At 36.5% G+C, this 18,877-nt stretch overlaps 1 protein-coding gene across 8 annotated transcripts in view; it reads left to right on the top strand.

The window, feature by feature from the left end:
* Positions 1-2,833: 2,833 nt before the first annotated feature.
* LOC145690089 (uncharacterized) overlaps positions 2,834-18,877 on the top strand; it is an 83,050-nt gene continuing 67,006 nt past the window's right edge. For 2 of the 8 annotated variants that reach the window (XM_081764633.1, XM_081764632.1), the window contains exons 1-4: positions 2,834-3,009; positions 14,607-14,769; positions 17,690-17,754; positions 18,488-18,574. In XM_081764633.1, coding sequence (XP_081620759.1) covers positions 14,616-14,769; positions 17,690-17,754; positions 18,488-18,574 — 306 coding nt within the window. In that variant the 5' untranslated portion in view covers positions 2,834-3,009; positions 14,607-14,615. Of the gene's footprint in view, positions 3,010-14,606; positions 14,770-17,689; positions 17,755-18,487; positions 18,575-18,877 lie in introns of those variants that run through there. The other 6 variants (XM_081764634.1, XM_081764637.1, XM_081764636.1 and 3 more) reach the window with 6 other exon arrangements.

Here is an 18,877-nt window from a genome sequence, read left to right as displayed (position 1 = left end):
TTTTGTCAGTACATCATCCTCAGCTTTATCAGTGGTCTCACTATCAACGACTCCATCGTCTTCAAGTAAATCCACATCTTCCGTGGAGCTTGACATAAGAGACAATCGTCCTACTTGGAAAAGTTCTGATAGAAAATCAAGCAGTGTTTGTGGAACAGGGGTATTGATCCATGATTTCTTCAGATCCTGAGCATCACCAATTGTTTTGGCAAGGTTAAAGTTGCAGCTTTTAAGGGAGTTTCTTATTAATCTTCCGGCATCTCTTATAGCATTGTGCTTCCGGACGGTCTGTGTTAGTTTCTCAGTAGTCAAATTTGATGAATAGACAATAAGAGACTCATTGGTTTTAGTAGGTTTAGGAAATTTAATCGTAGTTCCAAAAATCTTCAGTAAAAAAGGCTTGATCTCTTTGTTGCTTATCACGATTTCTGTCCCTTTACCGTTTAAGTAATCTCGTATTTTGGACTTTGCCCCCTCTCCCCCCTCTATTTGTACGGCTACACCAAAAATCTATATCTAGGTTTATTTCGTGGACTATTTAGAAAGAAAACAACCCTCATTCATTGTTCTGCTACAATCACAATGGCAGCTACAATCATTTTAAGAAAAGTCGGCAACAACTCAAAAGGGGCGCTGCCCCCATAGGATTACGCCCCTGTAGAAAAAAACTGCCCATAAGTCAAAAAGTCTACCCTCGTGATTTATACTTGTTTAGACATGTACTAACAGGATTTGAAGAGAACAGCCGTCAGACATGACTTTCCTACGGGTCTTATGGACAGGGACTGTATTATAGAGGGAACTGTCATAATTTGTAAATCCGTAAACTATTGTCTACGGCTTTTTTCTGCCATTTAAAGACAGTCTGGGCACTTGGTGAATTTCCCACAATATTATGCCATACTGTAGATGAGAATGAAAAAAAGGCATAGTATGCTGCAAGAAGCATTGTTTTTATAACTGTTGTTTTCAGTTTACGTAATGAAAATAGCACTCTAGATAATTTCCTACATAAATTTTCAGTATGTTCACTCCAGTTTAATTTCGGATCTAGATGGATTACCAGTAGTTTTACGAAATGGTGCATATCTACTTCAGTTATATGATTACTAAGAGAAAACTATATAGTCTCTTTTTTAGATTCAATCATATAAAGTTTATTATGCTTTAACCATATAGATGATATTTCAAGCATTTCATTGCTTTTAATTTTAACACTTACTAAATTCTTACCCGTATTTAGAAGAGTTGTGTCGTCAGCATATAATACAGATTTACAAGGTAGGGAACTTGGGAAATCATTTATATAGATAAGAAAAAGTAAAGGCCCTAACACACTACCCTGAGGTACCCCTGCTGTTACATCCAAAAATGTTGATCTTTCGTTAATAATACGGACAGATTGACGTCTATTACTAAGATAGGACTTCATCAATGACAACCCAGTTCCCCGAATACCATAATAATATAATTTTTCAACCAATATTTAATGTGACACCGTATAGAATGCTTTACTTAGATCTATCAATGTTGCACACGAATGAAATTATTTAAATTATTTTCGAAGCTATCTAATAGGTGTGATACTACGTTTTTTACGGCCTTAATCGTGGAAAGGCCAGATCTGAATCCAAATTGCGAACTGTGGAATGTTTTATTTTGTTCAAAGTACATTGATAATTGACTTTTGATGCATTGTTCAAAAACTTCTGAAATAATTGGGACTAATGATAATAATTGAGTTTTACGTCCCACAGTTATGAGGGCTAGGCTAAAGGAGACGATGATGATGAGCAATGAATGAAATGGTGGAATGGAGAAAGTGGGAGGACTAGCACTTTTGAATGTCACAGGAACATTGTCGTAGATCGCGACAATATTATATCGACAGATACGCCTTGGGTGGTATTAACCGAAAAGCGCGGTTTGCGTTGTAACTTGTCGTAAGTCCTTTTGTCCTTTTCTTTAATTCATTTTACCAAAATACAGAAACATTATGAGAGTTCTAAGAAATGTTTAACCTGATATTTTTTCTAGCGAAATATTTAGTAAAGTATAGCCACGACCAGGCCTGTAGACAGAATATCTTTTTTGGGGAGGGGGCATTGTGGTGAAAATTCAGTAGCAATTATATCTTTTACCCTCTTTTCCTGAATCCGTTTTACCTTTTTTTGGGGGGGGGGGTAATTTATGGGAACATATCCCACTCCACAACAAATACTCCCCCCCAAGACGTTTGGCTTAATCTGCCAGTGATTACGCTTTGTTTTGCTGGGAGAGTGTTATGCGCTGTTAAGTAATGCACCACCAAGAACATAGTGTTATGCGCTGTTAAGTAATGCACCACCAAGAACCTGTGGGTATAGTGTTTGTAGTCTGACGGAAAAATTCCTGTATCTAGGGAAATTTGACAGCTATATTTAGCGAGAAGGGAAAAATGGAATTTTTTGATATAACGTGAAAATACAGGAAAATTTTCGTGCTGACTGACCAATATAAATGCTTGAATTTTTCTTTGTACTTCAGAAATAAACCAATACAATAGCAATAATTTATGTATGTATGCGTCTGTTCAAAGTAGCGTAATTTTATCCATTGTTGGCTGAATGTATTAGTATTTTTTGTAAAGATAAAATAAAGGAAATGTAAAAAACAAAAAAAGTAAATGAATAAAACAAATGTGGTTGGCACTTCCTTTAATATAGCTAAATTGAGTTTATCACATAACTTCTGTAATAGGAATTGAACACAACAATCGAGGAAAAATTTGATACGAAAAGGGAAAATTTTGAATCAGTTGAGGCAAATGTTCGTAAGGAAACCTACGAACGTGAGTAGGTATGGCAACAATGTGTGTAGTGGTGTAGCTATCCCGGAGTGATGTGCAAACGTTGAAAATATATTATTTTAAAAGTGTACTTGGAATTGTGTGCAACATAAAGTGCTGAACATAATTACGTGTGATCAAACATTTAATAAATATTCTCTACGAATATTTCTAGTCAACGGGTAAGTGCAATATTTCTAAGAGCTAGATTATGTACAATTGGAAGTCATTACAGCGCAGAACCGCCATTGGCAGCTATAGCCGGTTTTATAATAAATATAGTTAATTGTATAATTTACAGAATTTTATACGTTAGTAATGGGCACTACAATTAACATAGCAAGCGTGCTTAATCTTTGTAATGTGGTACGTAGAGTGTAGCGAAGGATTGATGAGAAGTAAGTGGATACATAGTACACGTCATTTTTTTTCCTTTGTCTTGGTTTTATGTCCTTACTCAGAACAGTACTATGTAATTCACTAAAGTGAGCATAACACACAATGTACTCGTTCAAAAAGTCAATCGAATTCAATATTGTTCATGGAATTCCCTTGTATTGGCAATTAAATAAATTTTGGGTACTGATTAAGAATAGTTTGTCAAAAAATGAATGAGTGTATATGAAATGGGATTATGTAGGATATTAAATTCTACTGTCGGAATTTATCACAATGTATGAAAATATTTCATGCGTGTAGGTCAAGTTCAGGGATAAACTCGAAATAACTGTTGCAATTTTTTTTTTAATTTCACTAGTTTCCTTATTCTCAAAGCGATTTACGCTGGGTAGCCTCACAAAATAGATGAAATTCAAGGGGGCCGCAAAAGTAACGTTAAAAAATTTAAATTCTTTTCCGGTTTGCGTATAAATACGGCGATAATGCCTGTTCTGTATAAACATTTTCGCTTACTTGGAGTAAAAAACAGACTGAAAATATTTGAGAACAAGATCCTGAGACGAATATTCGGACGGGAATTGGGAATGGCGGAAACTTCATAACAAAGAACTACATAATTTATACGGTTTACCATACATTGTTAGGATCATCAAGTCAAGGTGGACAGGTCATATAGCCAGGATGGAAGAAAGTACAGACACTTTCAAAGTCTTAATTGGAAGACCAATCGGAAAACGACCACTAGGAAGACTAAACATTGTTCAGCGTAAGCTCTAAACTCCGATAACCAAAATATTCGTATCCTTCCGCTTGTCATAGATACAATTGGCTAGTGATGTATCACTCCCACTCCCCACGGGGAGGAGCAAATTATACACATGCATTGTGACAATACTGTCTCGTGTTGTCCAGATACTTGCAGCAGCAGAAAAGAAAGAAAAGAAACTCGAAAGATAAAAAAAAATAAAAAAAATAAATTGAATTTCGCTCGTAAACAATTGTTGCGCTTAGTAAATGTTTGCCTTGTTGGGGTTTCACCACAACATTAGGTGATCCGGGATTCGTGCTAGCCATCTTTCAGACTTAAAAGCAGAACATGCCTTCACAGTTAAATTGGCGCCATAATTACTGCGCATGCTTAGTGTTTATTTCTATTGTTTCATTAGCAACACTCGATTGCAGTATTATTAGATAATCCGTATTCTATTTTTGTCATTTATAATAATGTAGCAGTTTTATATGAAACTTGATAGTAAAAGTAATAATGTAATCACATGAACTATTTTGCGGAGGAGTACAAGCGTCGGTAGGACAACAGCAAATCAGCGAGATTTAGTTTCACGTGGCTTTGTTTATCGCAGTTTAGAACTTACGCCGAACAATGTATAGGTGCGGATGGTCTCACAGCTATCTCACAGGAATAGGAAAAGAACACTGGATCCAGTTGGCTAAGGATAGAAGTCAATGGAGAGCTTTTGTGAACGCGGCATTGAACCACCGGTTTCTATAAGCCATAGTTAGTATAAATACGGCTTCCGGATGTCTGGCATATAAACTACGATCTAAAGAACAAACCAAGGTGTGTTATGTAGTCATAAAGTACGAATGCTATATAACCGAATCGGGGCAAGCGAAGCTGGTGGGCCCGTTTGAAGGTGCGTTCGAAGGAAGGAGGTGCGTAGACTTTGGTATGCGTATGCGTAAACCAGGGCGGTGAAAGTAAATGTTTTCGGAATGATAAGAGCTGCAATACTACTTGTAATGGTTTTACAATTGTAAATCAAATAGGACAGCTTTTTTTCACAAAAATAATTTGCCGATGGAAAATTGTATCGAATGCAGTTTTTATGTTCGCGTACGTATTTTAAGTCGTGAAGTGGGGCTTGATTTTACACTAGTACCCCTACACTTGTAAATCTAAAATAAAGCTGTGTTACTTAGCATTTACTTCTGCCGACTGCAGAAATCTGTTCCTTATAAATAGTTTTTCTATGCAGAGTATTGTGTGCAGGTGTTTTTTTGCGCCACGAAATAATTGTTGAAAACCTATACTACTTTCACTGATTTCTTTCTTACTGTCCCCTAAAAGTTTTGCAGAGGGCAGCATGAAAAATCCTACTTGACATAGATAAAATTCAAGGGGCAACCAGAAGTGTTTGTTGAAGAATTAAAATTCTTTTACGAGTCACTTTGCTAAGACCTTTGAGCCCCAGGATTTTTAGGCTTAAGATTTTTTTAAAATTAGTATTCACTGTCACTACCGTAGAAAGTATTCAAGAATTCCTCGGTGCACATTCACTTTAAGAGGACTTAAGTGTTTTGCGTGTAAATATTGCGTCCGGAAATAAAATCTACAGTGTAGAAACCACAAACCAAACTGTGCCAGCTTCCATAGGAAGCATGAGTGCAGAGTCAGGACCAGGGTTTGAAAAAGCCCAACCCACCTGTACCCATATGGGTTTTTTCTGGTATTTTCGGGTTAATTGGGTTTTTTCGAAATATTTTAATGTCTTTGGGGCAGGGTGGATTGATTTAAATCAGTCTGATTTAAATCACGATTTTAATCAAGATTTAAGTCACTTGATTTTTTAAATAAAAATCGTTGATTTAAATCAAATTCCGAAATGAATTAATTTAAAGTGAAAGTAAGTAAAATCCCGTTTCTCTTCTGTTATTTCTATTATGGAAGATAATAATCATAATACAATGAGACTCAAATGTATGTAAGCACAGTATGAAAACGAGTATCTTATAGCGAACGATCAGGGAAAATCCCGTTTGAACGGGTTACGGGTGAACCTTGCTTTCTTCCCTTTGTAACACAGGGTTTTAAATTTTCTATTTCAACGGGGAAATCACCATGGACATTTAAGATGAAAACTCTTTTGTGTCCACGTCTATTTGTTTGTTTCCAGATAATAGGGGCGTATTTAGAGGGGTCCGATCCCCTCTCCGAAACAAAAAAAAAAAAAATAAAAAAAAAATAGATTTTAAAATTTTGGGCGAAATTTATGTATTAAATACATAGAAGTTCCTCAGGATCGTAATACGACAAATTTTGGATGCGTTAAAATATCGAATAATACTTTTGATAAAGTGGATACTTGACCCCATTGCAGAACATGCCGCGATCTGCGATGTGATCGCAGAAAATTTGCCGCGCCTGTGCAGGAAAAATTGTCTGAGGAAATAAAATAGCCAACAGAAAAGTATAAAACGTGCCTGCTATATATAGATGTCTTAAATGCACGGACAACTCGCATTTCAACTGTTTTTCACGTTACATAAAGCATATTTTTAACAATCAAAAGTGTTTCTTCTTCTGGAACTGATCACCTTGATTTTTTATTTTGGAATTCCTGCAGGGAATTCGTGTTATTATTCAGTTCAAAATCTCTTATCGTCGCGAATTGTGTCGAGAAATTTGAAGCTTTAAAATATATAAAACGATAATTATACCTGTTGTGCTGTATGTTTGTGAAACATTGTCGCTTACGCTGAGGGAAGAACGCAGACTGAAAGTAATTGAGAATAAAATCCTGAAACGAATATTTGGAACCAAAAGGAACGGAAGTGAGGAATGGCGAAAACTTCATGATGAGGAACTGCATAATTTATACCATTCACCAAATATTGTTAGGGTCATCAAATCTTGGAGGCTCAGGTCAGCAGGAGAATGGAAGAAAGTAGGAACGCTTTCAAAGTTTTGACTGAAAGTTCAATCGGGAAACGACCATTGGGAAGGCCTAGGCGCAGATGTGAGGACAATATTAAGCTGCATCTCGCAGAAATAAGAATACAAAGTAAAAACTGGATACAGTTGACTAAGGATAGAAGTGGAGAGCTTTTGTGAACATGGCATTGAACCTCCGGGTTCTATAAGTCAGAGTGAGTTAGTTAATTTTAGGCGAAATTTATCTACTCTATATGTATTTCGTGCCGCTAGCTAGTTCCAATTGTTTAAAAATATGCCCCTGCCAAATATCAGTAACTTTCGTGAAAAGAAAAGTGTCATGTTGATATACATTGCTCAAGCTAAGGTAAGTTTTTTTTTTTTTTTTTTTAATTCATTTAGTGCATTCAGAACTTTATAAAGGTCTTATGTTGAATGTTGTTGTTGTATACCTTAACGGAATGCCTCTAATTCGCCCAAGGAAAGTCTAAAATCTGATAAAAATCACTTACAATGTGATCACCTTAGTTGTATCAATAATATACTAACAAATAGGTCAAAAACCCAGATGAGTTTTAAAGTGGGTTTTTTCGGGCTGGGCCCACTTGGGCAAACCCTGGTCAGGACAGGCCAGCGAGGGAGCGCGCGTTTAGGTAGCAGACGCATCAGCGATAGTGGGTATGGGCGTAAACGAGAATGTTGTTAAAAACACTACGTTAGGTTCTTAACTTTTACGGTTTTAAAAATTCTTAAACAGCCTTCAGGAAAATATGGACAACTGACTCACTTGTAGAGAACTGGAACAAGTACTTTTGTAAAGTGTGCTCGCCGAGGGACGTCATCCCTCAAATCGTGAACGATTAAATGGCCTTCGATGCCGAAAGCCCACAATCTAAACCCTAAGCTAACCTACTAAACTGTGCTCTTGAATACATAGTTTAACCCTTTTAAAGTATGATGGCACAACACCTGTGCCATGGCGTCGACCTTCGAAATTTGCTTTACAAGTCTCTAGTAATGCTTTTTAGACCGGGTTTGTTTGCATTCATTCAAATATGGAAGCATCATGGAACATATTTTATGGGCATTTTGCAGGCTCGCGTGCTCTGTCTGGGGGCTGTGACGTTTCAAACATGGACGATGGGTTTTAAAAAAGGGTATATTTGAGAAGTTTTTTATTTTCAAAAAATCCCTGACACAGTATTTACGCTAGAATCATGGTTTGTACCTGGTTGGTTTTATTATTAGATAGGCTTTCGAAATGGACCACTTAAATTTCCCTATCGTGTACCAGAAGCTGGAAAATCCCGTCCAAAATGGGAAAAAAGGGGATTTTTCAAAAGAAAAAATTCCCTTTTCCCAATTTTTCTCTTCATAGGTACACGATAGCGAAATTTGAGTGGTACCATTTGAAAGGCTGCCTTACGCTAAAGAAAATGAGGTATGACTCATGTTGTTAGTCAACAGACGTGTGTCAAAAAATCTCTAGTTCTTTTTTTTCATTTTTTATACATTTTTAGTCAATTACTTTATTAAAGTATCTACAGTATTATCACTATTTATTCTAAAGTCATGATACGTACCTAGTTTTCTTTGGCATGAACCAGTCTTACGACTTGCCCAACAGCTCCAAAAATATCCACCAGCAAAGCGGACATCACTTACATTCAAAGCGGACTTCAGTAATTTCAAACAAGTATTTATCTGTACTTGCAAGTGTGTTAGAAACAAAATAATGGACAGACAGTTGTGTAAATGCGCCATAAAAGTACCACAAATTGAGTGGAATTTCTGGGTAGATCAGACTTCGGGTCGGAAAATGGTAATCGGTTCGATTGACAAGATTGTTTCGAGTTCAGAAAAAAGCAGAGGAAGGACCAGGAAGAGCGGTTTAGGAAAAATCATTTGCAAAACCTAACTTAGACTAAAACTACTGCCTGTCAGTTGAACTTTATGAAAGAAAATGAAGCAAGTGGTGTGGCCGTGGAAGACGAATCACCTTATGAAGCAAATACATCCGACTCTGAAGACACAGATCCAAAAACGGCCAGCACAAAATAGGCATCAGTACCCAAACTTAAGCCAAATGATGGAAAGAACTGGCGTTAGTAAACAAGATGCTTGCAAATTAATTAATGCATGCCTGAAAGATCTGAAACTGGACAAACCGGAAAATATACTAGAATCAACAAAGTTGCGGAGACAGCGAATTTATTGGAGAGACAAGGGAGCAGAATCTCGTTCTTTTGACTTGCGCAGGCTAATTTGTGTTGGTTTTGATGGGCGCATAGATGAAACCAGACTCTTTGGACCAGATGGAGGACAACTAGCAAAGGAGGAGGATCACTACGTTATTATTGCATATCCTAGTGAGCAATACGTGGATCATATTGCTCCACAAAGTGGCAAAGGAGAAGATATTTCAAATGAAATACTCTGTTATACGTGACACGGATTCGACAGCTACTTTGCGTGCTGTGATATGTGATGGAACAAATACAAACACCGGCGAACATTCTGGAATTATACGTCGACTGGAAACAGCTTTAAATCGACCTTTACAGTGGCTCATTTGTATATTGCATCTGAATGAGCTTCCACCAAGAGAAATTTTTAAAAATATTGATGGCAAACAACTGGTCCAAAGGGATTTTCGGGGCAAATCGGAAAGATGCTAAGCTTTGATCCACGGGATGTTCCAATAGTTGATTTCCAGCCCGTCACTGGAAATGTCAAGGAATTTTGTGTGAATATCACAAAAGATTTTAGCGCTGATCAAAAGTATTTGCTGAAGGCTTGCATCGCAGTACAAAAGAGAAAGGACAACGCTGATGCTGCTGTTATAAAATTTTTACAAACTGCTTCTCCAGGTGCCCTTAATCACGCCAGGTGGTTGACGCTCGCCAATCGAACCCTTCTTTTGTTCGTGAGCACAAGAAATCCATCCAAAATCCTATTGCAGCTTGTAACCTACATCGTTAGAGTGTATGCTCCAAGTTGGTTCGAGATAAAAACCCATTCCAACTGCACTGATGGATCACGTAACTTCTATTTTATTTTGGAGAAAGTTAGAAATTTATCCGATAGTGAGATGAAGGAAGCTGCAATAAGATCTTTAAAGTTAAATTGTTATTTTGCCCACAGTGAAAATATTCTTCTTGCAGCTCTTGCAGATCCAGACATTGAAGTAAGAAAAGATGCAGTAAACAAGATTGTTGTTGCAAGAACGACCAATCAAGCTGGAGTGAGAAAATTTTGTAAATCAAATATTATGATTCATCTCGAAGGAGAAAACTACTACAAGATGATTGATTGGGATGCTTCCGTCACAACGCCACCTCCACTTGTAAACTCAATGTCAGATGAATTGCTGGCAAAGATTGAAATAGGACCACTGGAATTTACAGGAATTCAATGTCATTCACAAGCAGTTGAACGAGTCGTAAAAGAAGTTTCCAGGGTTTCCACAAAAGTATTTGGTCATAAAGCCAGATATGGAATGATTGCTTCATCCGAGGAATCAAGAAGGAAATTTGGATATTTGGATACTAAGCATGCGTTTCTAAAAGCAGATAATTAAGTAATACTTCTTTAAAAAAATTAATGCATGTTTTAGAACAATAAACCTACTGAACAGAAAAAAAATCTTCTTTTTATCATATGCCAATAATAGCTTCATTGTTAACTCCAAGTTGGGACCCTTAAATCAAAAGATAAAAATCTGAAATTTTACATACGAAATTATCTTTACCTGTATCAACTTTTGGAACTAGAGACAAAAGCTTCTGTTTACATTTCTTGAAGTTCGCCCCGCCCTAGTGATTATTCCTTTCGGACCCAGTTCATTTTTGGCGTTTTCCTACATTTTCAGTTTGTGACTTATTGCTCAAAAACCATTTATTCGATTTATATGGTTAAGGCGCATATAAACTCCACTTGTTTCTGCATCGTGATGAAAATTTTCCGATCTATGAAAATTCATTTCACTTGTTCCTACAGAGCAATAAAACTTTCCGATTCACATAAAGTTGTTTTATTTTTTGCTTCAAAATGAAGAAAATTTTCCGACTCATAAAAAGTTCAATTTTTCCATATAAGACAGAAGTTATTTCGATTCATGAAAAATTGTTTAACTTGTTTCTACATAGTACTGAAAATTGTCTGAGCCATGAACATTTTCAGATTCTTTAAACGATCTTTCATTTTTTAACATTTCTATACATGAATTCAACCAATTTTATGATTGCTGAGGAATTGTTACTTGATTACTGATATTTTTTTAGAACGGAAAATTTTCCGGAAAAAACACTACCCTCCCCCTCCCCCAAAGTACGGCATTTCGATGTATTTTATCAATAGTAAACATTATTAGAACGAAACAATATTTAGAATTTTTCTTTGATTGCAACTGAATAATAATAATAATAATAATAAACTATAAAAAAATCACAAACATTCATAAGCTTATACAAAAAACAAAAGTTGCTTTTGTAGTACAATCCCTTTGAGTAATGAATGGGAAATTTAGGTCTGAATATAATACGAATAATATACGGGAGTGAAACGTGATAACCCACAAATGTGTGTCCATCAAGATTTTACGAACACTTACACTTTTACGATGGACATGAGATTTGGATGATGGAATATTAGAAGTCTTTATAGGGCAGGCGCGTTAAAATCTGTAACGAGTGAGTTAGAGAAATACAGGATGGACTTAGTAGGAGTTCAGGAAGTTAGGTGGAAAGGAAATGGATCTGAGAATTCCGGAAATTTTACGTTCTTTTACGGGGAAAGAAATAAAAATCACCAGTTAGAAACAGGGTTTTTCGTTCACAAACGAATATTACCAGCAATTAAACGGGTTGAATTTGTTACTGACACTTTCTTTTATTACTCTTAAGGGACGGTGGTGTGATATTATTGTTTTAAATGTACATGCTCCAACTGAAGATAAGGGTGACGATATAAAAGATAGTTTTTACGAAGAAGTGGAACGGATATTTGACCAACTCCCGCGATACCATATGAAGATTCTATTAGGGGATTTCAATGCGAAGGTAGGACGAGAGGATATTTTCAAACCGATTATAGGGAACGAAAGTTTGCATAAGGAAAGTAATGACAACTGTGTTAGACTCGTGAACTTTGCAACATCCAAAAACCTAATCGTGAAGAGTACAAAATTCCCACATCGCGACGTTCATAAATACACTTGGACATCACCAGACGGAAAAACACATAATCAAATTGATCACGTGTTAGTAGATAGAAGAAGACAATCTAGCATAATTGACGTCCGGCCGTTTAGAGGGGCTGATTGTGACACTGATCACTACCTGGTAGTAGCGATAATACGGGAGAGATTATCGTTGAATAAAGGTAATACTCAATGTCCGAAAACGGAGAGATTTAATTTAAAGAAATTAGTAGAGAGCCAGGTAAGAGAGGTATACCAGATTGAAGTTTCGAATAGATTCTCGGTTTTAGAAGACTCGGAGTGCACTAGTGTTGAGGATACTTGGATTGAAATTAGAGATAGCATTAAAAGTTCAGCAATAGAAAAATTGGGACACGCGGAAATACGTAGGAACAAACCATGGTTCGACCAAGAATGCATTAAACTAGCAGAGAAGAGAAAACAGGCAAAATTACGGTGGCTACAAAATCCGAATGAAATAAGTACACAAAATTTCGCAGATATCAGGCGGGAAACTTCCAAAACTTTTAGAACAAAGAAACGGGATTTTTTTGAAAGCTAAAATTAAGGAACTTGAAGATAATAGTAAAAATAAAAATATTCGGGACATGTATAAGGGGATCAGCGAATTTAAGAAAGGCTATCAACCTCGTGCTTATATATTAAAGAAATCTGACGGGACAGTTCTCACTGATACGGATAGCCTCTTAAATAGATCGAAAGATTTCTTTGACGAGTTGCTGAACACGCAGCCAAAAACTAATGTGCGTGGAGAAAAGGAGATACACACCGCAGAACCGTATATTCCAGAACCCAATCGAATAGAAGTGGAAGCCGCTATAAAGAAATTAAAGAAACACAAATCTCCGGGTGTAGATGAAATTCCAGCTGAGTTAATTTTAGCTGGAGGCGAAAAATTGTGGAACAAGATACACAAACTCATTCTCCTTATCTGGAACAAGGAAGAATTGCCACAAGAGTGGAAAGAATCAATCATTGTTCCAATTCACAAGAAAGGCGACAAAACTGACTGTAATAATTATCGAGGCATTTCTCTTTTCAAATATTCTGATAGCAAGATTGACCCCATACGCAGATGAAATTATTGGAGATTATCAGTGCGGATTTAGACGAAATCGATCAACTATCGACCAAATATTTACCATTCGCCAAATACTCGAAAAGAAGTGGGAATACAATACCCCGGTACATCAACTATTTATTGATTTTAGAAAGGCTTACGACTCGGTTAGGAGAGAAACATTATACAACGTTCTTACAAAGCTTGGAATACCGAGAAAGCTAATTAGATTAAGATATGTTTAAGTGAATCCCAAAGTAAAGTCCGGGTAGGAAAATTTTTGTCCGAGCTTCCACGTCGAAAATGACCTGAAACAAGGAGATGTGTTGTCGCCATTATTATTTAACTTTGTGCTGGAATACGCCATAAGGAAAATCAAAGATAGCAACCAGGGCCTAGAGTTGAACGGCATTCACCAGGTTATGGCATATGCTGATGATGCAAATTTAATAGGGGATGATAGGAGAACAGTAGAAATAAATGCAGAGATATTATTAAACGCTTGCAGGGACATGGGTTTAGAAGTAAATGCAGAGAAAACTAAATACATGGAAGTGCGTCGGGACCGTAATACGGCAAATTGTGGAGGCGTTAAAATATTAAATAATACTTTTGATAAAGTGGATACTTTCAAATATTTAGGATCAATATTAACAGACGAAAATCATATTCACGAAGAAATTAAATGTCGACTAAAAGCAGGGAATTCGTGTTACTATTCGGTTCAAAATCTCTTGTCATCGCGAATTCTGTCGAGGAATTTGAAGCTTAAAATATATAAAACGATAATCATGCCTGTTGTTCTGTATGGTTGCGAAACATGGTCGCTTACTCTGAGGGAAGAACATAGACTGAAAGTATTTGAGAACAGGATCCTGAGAAGAATATTCGGACCCAAGAGGAACGAGAATGGGGAATGGCGAAAGCTTCATAACGAGGAACTACATAGTTTATACGGTTTACCCAACATTGTTAGGGTCGTCAAGTCTAGGAGGCTTAGGTGGGCAGGTCATGTAGCTATAATGGAAGAAAGTAGAAACGCTTTCAAAGTCTTGACTGGTAGACCCATCGGCAAACGACCATTAGGAAGACCTAGGCGCAGATGGGAGGATAATATTAAGATGGATCTCGCAGAGATAGGAATACAAAGTAGAAACTGGATGCAATTAGCTAAGGATAGAAGTCAGTGGAGAGCTTTTGTGAACGCGGCACTGAACCTCCGGGTTCCATAGGCCATAGAGTTAGTTAGTTAGTTACACTTTTACGAACATTTTTCGCTTTTTGGTTTAAACTAGTTTTTTTAACAGCTGGTTTAAACTAGCCAACGCTGTAACAGAGTTACAGATAGTTCATTAAATTTTTCTTTGCCATCTTTAATTTCAATGTTCAGTGAGCAAGCATTAAATACCTGTTTGTGTCTTTGCAGGTGGTGGTGATGACTAGAGGTCGAGGCTTCGGGATGAGAGGATCGTACAGAGTCAGTGGTGGAGGATCGTGGGGAGGGAGTGGCAGATCGAGAGGCGGCTACAGTGGATCTTCCAGAGGTAGATACAACTGGTACAAGGAGTCTACTGGGTTTGAAGGTCGAAGTAAGCATTTTCACATTTTATGCAGTGTGTTCCTCAACGTACTCAACAAACTTTGAGATCAGATTCTTCACATCAAAATAAGTCGAAAGTTTATCAATATCTTTTCAGAGAGATGTTTATTTTGCGGAGATAAAATCCATGGAAAGAATGTTGTCAGCAGAATTTCACCTAAGTCTGCAGTCGGGCGTATCAAATCAAGTCTCCAGAGTTGTTCCACTTTCAGTCTTCGGTGGAGCTGTCCTCATTTGCTCGTAGGAAATTGCTGAGGACGTAATGCAAAAACAAAATTGACTACTACGAACTTTTTCAAAATATGTTCAATTTGTTTCTTTTTAATTCTACAGTCGTATAGAAATTCGGTTAATCACTACGAATTGAATAATAGCAAATATTCCAATGGAAAAGTAGACTGAATTATTAATTTGTCCATCAAGGATGTTGTCTATCAAAATTTGATTCATCGTTTAAACATTTAATAATTAACGATATAAGGATTTTAACATTATTTCTTATACATGTATTTATCTCTGTAATTAAACATCTCTCAGTAAAGTGCAAGAAAAGCGTTCGTCTTATTTCCGTGGGAAGAATCTGTACAAAGTTTGTTGAATAGGCCGCGGAACACACTGCATATTCATATGCCGTAAGTTCACCAGTTTGATACTTGTGTACTGACTCATGAAACGCCAGTGACTGCCAAACGAAAGAGGTGTATTGCTTTTCGTGTGCCATATTAAATTTGTGTTCAACACTTTTTAATATTAGGTACTGTGTGAACATTTTCGTTAATTCTTGCGAAATTTTATTTACTTGCAAAAGTGCATACTCGCGCTATGTATACTTTTCTACCAATATGGAATCTTTTTTTTTTAACCCATCGATTATAATTTATGTATTCACCACAAAGAACTTCAGCTTATGTCAGTGGTAAAAGTACCCACACTTCGATAAATTTCTAATTGCACTTTTTATACTAATTTGCGGATGCGGAATCCAATACCCTTACTTTATTATATGGGACTTCTGATACTATCCGCTTCCATTCGGTCCTATTTGTTGCTTTCTTTCAGTTTCTTATTTGCATCGCCTTTAGATCGTCTTCTATTTTTGTGAAAGGTAACACTTTATATTTAGCGGGCAATTTAAGTTTTAATGGAGAAATTGAATTGGGACGAGTTGCGAATTTTGAATGTTGTGCTGTGCACACACAGTTGCGCGGCCATCTTTGCTTCGCAACAGCACAAAGTGGACTGATGTGATAACGCTGTAACTTACCACAGGCGAACTCACTGGTGACACCTAGCGTATAATGAGCACACAATACCGTAGAGCCGACCTGAAAAGAAATAGAAAAATATTGCAGTTAGTTATTGATTTACTCTCGTAATTTGTTTCCTTTTCTTGTTGTTATATACACTTCTCCAAAATATAATTGTGCTCATGAATTTTGTAAGTCCCTTAAAATTATGAATTTGGCAACAACGCGGTGAAAGTTATAGGAGGAAAAGTCATAAAGTAAAAAATAGCGAAGCCTTCTTTGCTGTTTGAAATATTCAGGTCCTTTTCCCTTATTTAATGTAATGTTAGGTTCAGAGCAAAGTAATATCACGGCAAATGTACAAAACTTTGTTTAGTTTAAAGTACACATGCTTTTTAACCCGAAGAAAATTGTAGAAAACAAAAATTTTAAGGAGTTCCATCTCTATCAAAGTGTGTTTCGATAGCCGTGCTTGTTTAGTTCTTTCTTTCTATTGGAATTCAAAACTTTCGAACCTGGTTCGAATCCTACCGGCTGTTTTTATTTTTAAAAAAAAATCAGTGTTTAAGATTTCTGATTTTGATTCATATTCTTCTTTTTCTTCAGAAGTCCTGCTTTAGAAAGTCGCTAGCAGATTACCGTTTGTATCTGACGATTTTCCAGACACCAAGGAAATGAATAATCTGAATTTTTTATTATTAAAAAAAAAAAAATGCTACTAAGTTGTTACTTAACAGAATTAATGGTTTTAGGTATTCTTCTCAATGCCATATTGACGAAGGATGCTAGGTATTTCACCTGGCAAATACTTGTGCCTGCTTGAAGAAAATTTCATCTCTTGCATGGTTAACTCTTCCCCCCCCCCTCCTCTAGAATGTTTTTGAATCTTCAGGAGGATAGAAATGGAACAAGTCAGATTTTGAATTTCCTGTAACATTATTTCTATTCGTTCGAAATATGTCATATGATGAGCGTTAGTATTTGACATTAAGGTACTTTGGCTCTGGATTACCCTATCCGTCTCAACTTGCGTTATTACTGTTGTAGAGTCAAAACAAAATTCGGTAGTTTTCTATGTTCGTGATACTGTACAGTTATTAGTACACAACACTGCATGACAAGTGTACTACTGTAAGTTTCGTTCTATATCAAAATCGTAGGAAGTAAAGCTAAAAACTAGTTTCGTTTCAATAATTCCATTGGATTCCACGTCCTCAACTTAATATAAAAAGCGCCTTTTTCTTTTCTTCAAGCGTAGTCACGTAACATTGTCAGGCGCGGAAGATTTTTCCAATATAATTTAGTTGCTGTTGTAGTAACGTGCAATTTCTTAACATACCAACGAGTTTTTCTTAGTGGTTTGCCGGGGCTGAAAAGGAAGAAATAACTGGTGGAAGCCGATGTGTTGCCCACACATTTACCTAAAAACACGTGGTAGACTCGAATGCAGGCGTTTTTAGTACCCACTTTATATGTGTACTTTGATGAGAACAATAGTAGTGAGAAAAATGACATACGTAATATGAAAGGCAAGTTTATCTCAATGGAAAATACTTGAAAATTCTTACTTTGAAACCTGATATAGTGTCTTAAAATCAGTATGCTACAGAGGTATTTCTTAAGATATGTGTAAATCTTTTAATGTCTGTATTTAATTTGTAGGCAGTGACAGATACAGCCGAGGAGGTCGCGGCGACGATTCAAGCTACAGACGGTATGGACGTCAGGTTAGTATTGTGAGTTATGAATGAAATATGAACTCTCATAATGTATTTTGTTGTATTTGCTTGACATACTCATTATGTTAATTGTGCTTTGTACTTTCGCGTGCTTGGTTGTGGTGTTACACTTTTGAACATTTTGAATTTGCGGCTTTAAAGAGTGATCATAGAAGTTAACAGCGAATATTCAGTAGTAGTATTATTCTTGAGTACAGTTGCGTAGATTTGTCGTTTGAGCATCAAATTGATTATGCGATCTTCAGAAGTGGTAAAATTCTTCCATAGCATAAGTCAAGGTGATAACATTTGGAATTAAAATGTTGTGGTTGTCATTCACTTACAGATGGTGAGTTGAGTGAAGAAATTTTTTGGTAACTTCTGAATAGATGAAATTGAGTAGATTTCTCGAACCAACAAAAAATTGATAATTTAATACCTTCTAAATGAAATTACGAGAATTGGTGGAAACTACGTAAACTGAAATACAAATCTTTCGTAACTTATTTCAATTTGGTTATGAATTTTGACATCACTGTGCAGGGGTGAACTCTTGTAATATGAGTTTGATCTTCGCAAGAAAACAGTTTTTTCATCGATCTATACATTTGGAGCTCTATAAAACATTACTGTGAAGAGTGCGGTTGATGCAGAGGTGTTAGAATCGGTGCTTGTTGTAAACAAATGTAAGTTATCATCAGTTAATAGTTCTAGAATAGCACATTCCTTTCTACCTTTGCAGGAGTCTGGTAGCTACTCAGTTCGAGATCATGGTCACCATAGATCGCCTGAGTCTTCACGCAAGAGAATGAGGACTGGCTATGACCAGGTACAGGGATGAGAATTTGTTCCTAGCTCTCAGTACAGATGGTTGTTTTGAAATATTGTGGTAGCTTATGTATATGTAGTAACCGAAGGCTGCTCGCAAGTAGATTTAGTTATGTTTTTCTGTGGTGTTGGCACGCACTATTTTGTGTCTTGTTCTTTTGTTTAGGTTTCGGTTACCAGCTATAACACTTGTTGTTATTTGAAGTTCGTGTTGTTTTGTACATCATGTAGGATTTCTGTATATACCTGGAAAGGCAGGAATAGTTGAATGTAAAGGTCAAGGAAATCCTTCAAAAACTAGCTT

Source organism: Thermobia domestica, chromosome 7 (genome assembly GCF_964235325.1).
Source record: "Thermobia domestica chromosome 7, izTheDome1.hap1.1, whole genome shotgun sequence".
NCBI lineage: Eukaryota > Metazoa > Arthropoda > Insecta > Zygentoma > Lepismatidae > Thermobia > Thermobia domestica.
Note: the sequence above shows the minus strand (reverse complement) of the source record. Positions and strands in the feature narration are given on the sequence as shown.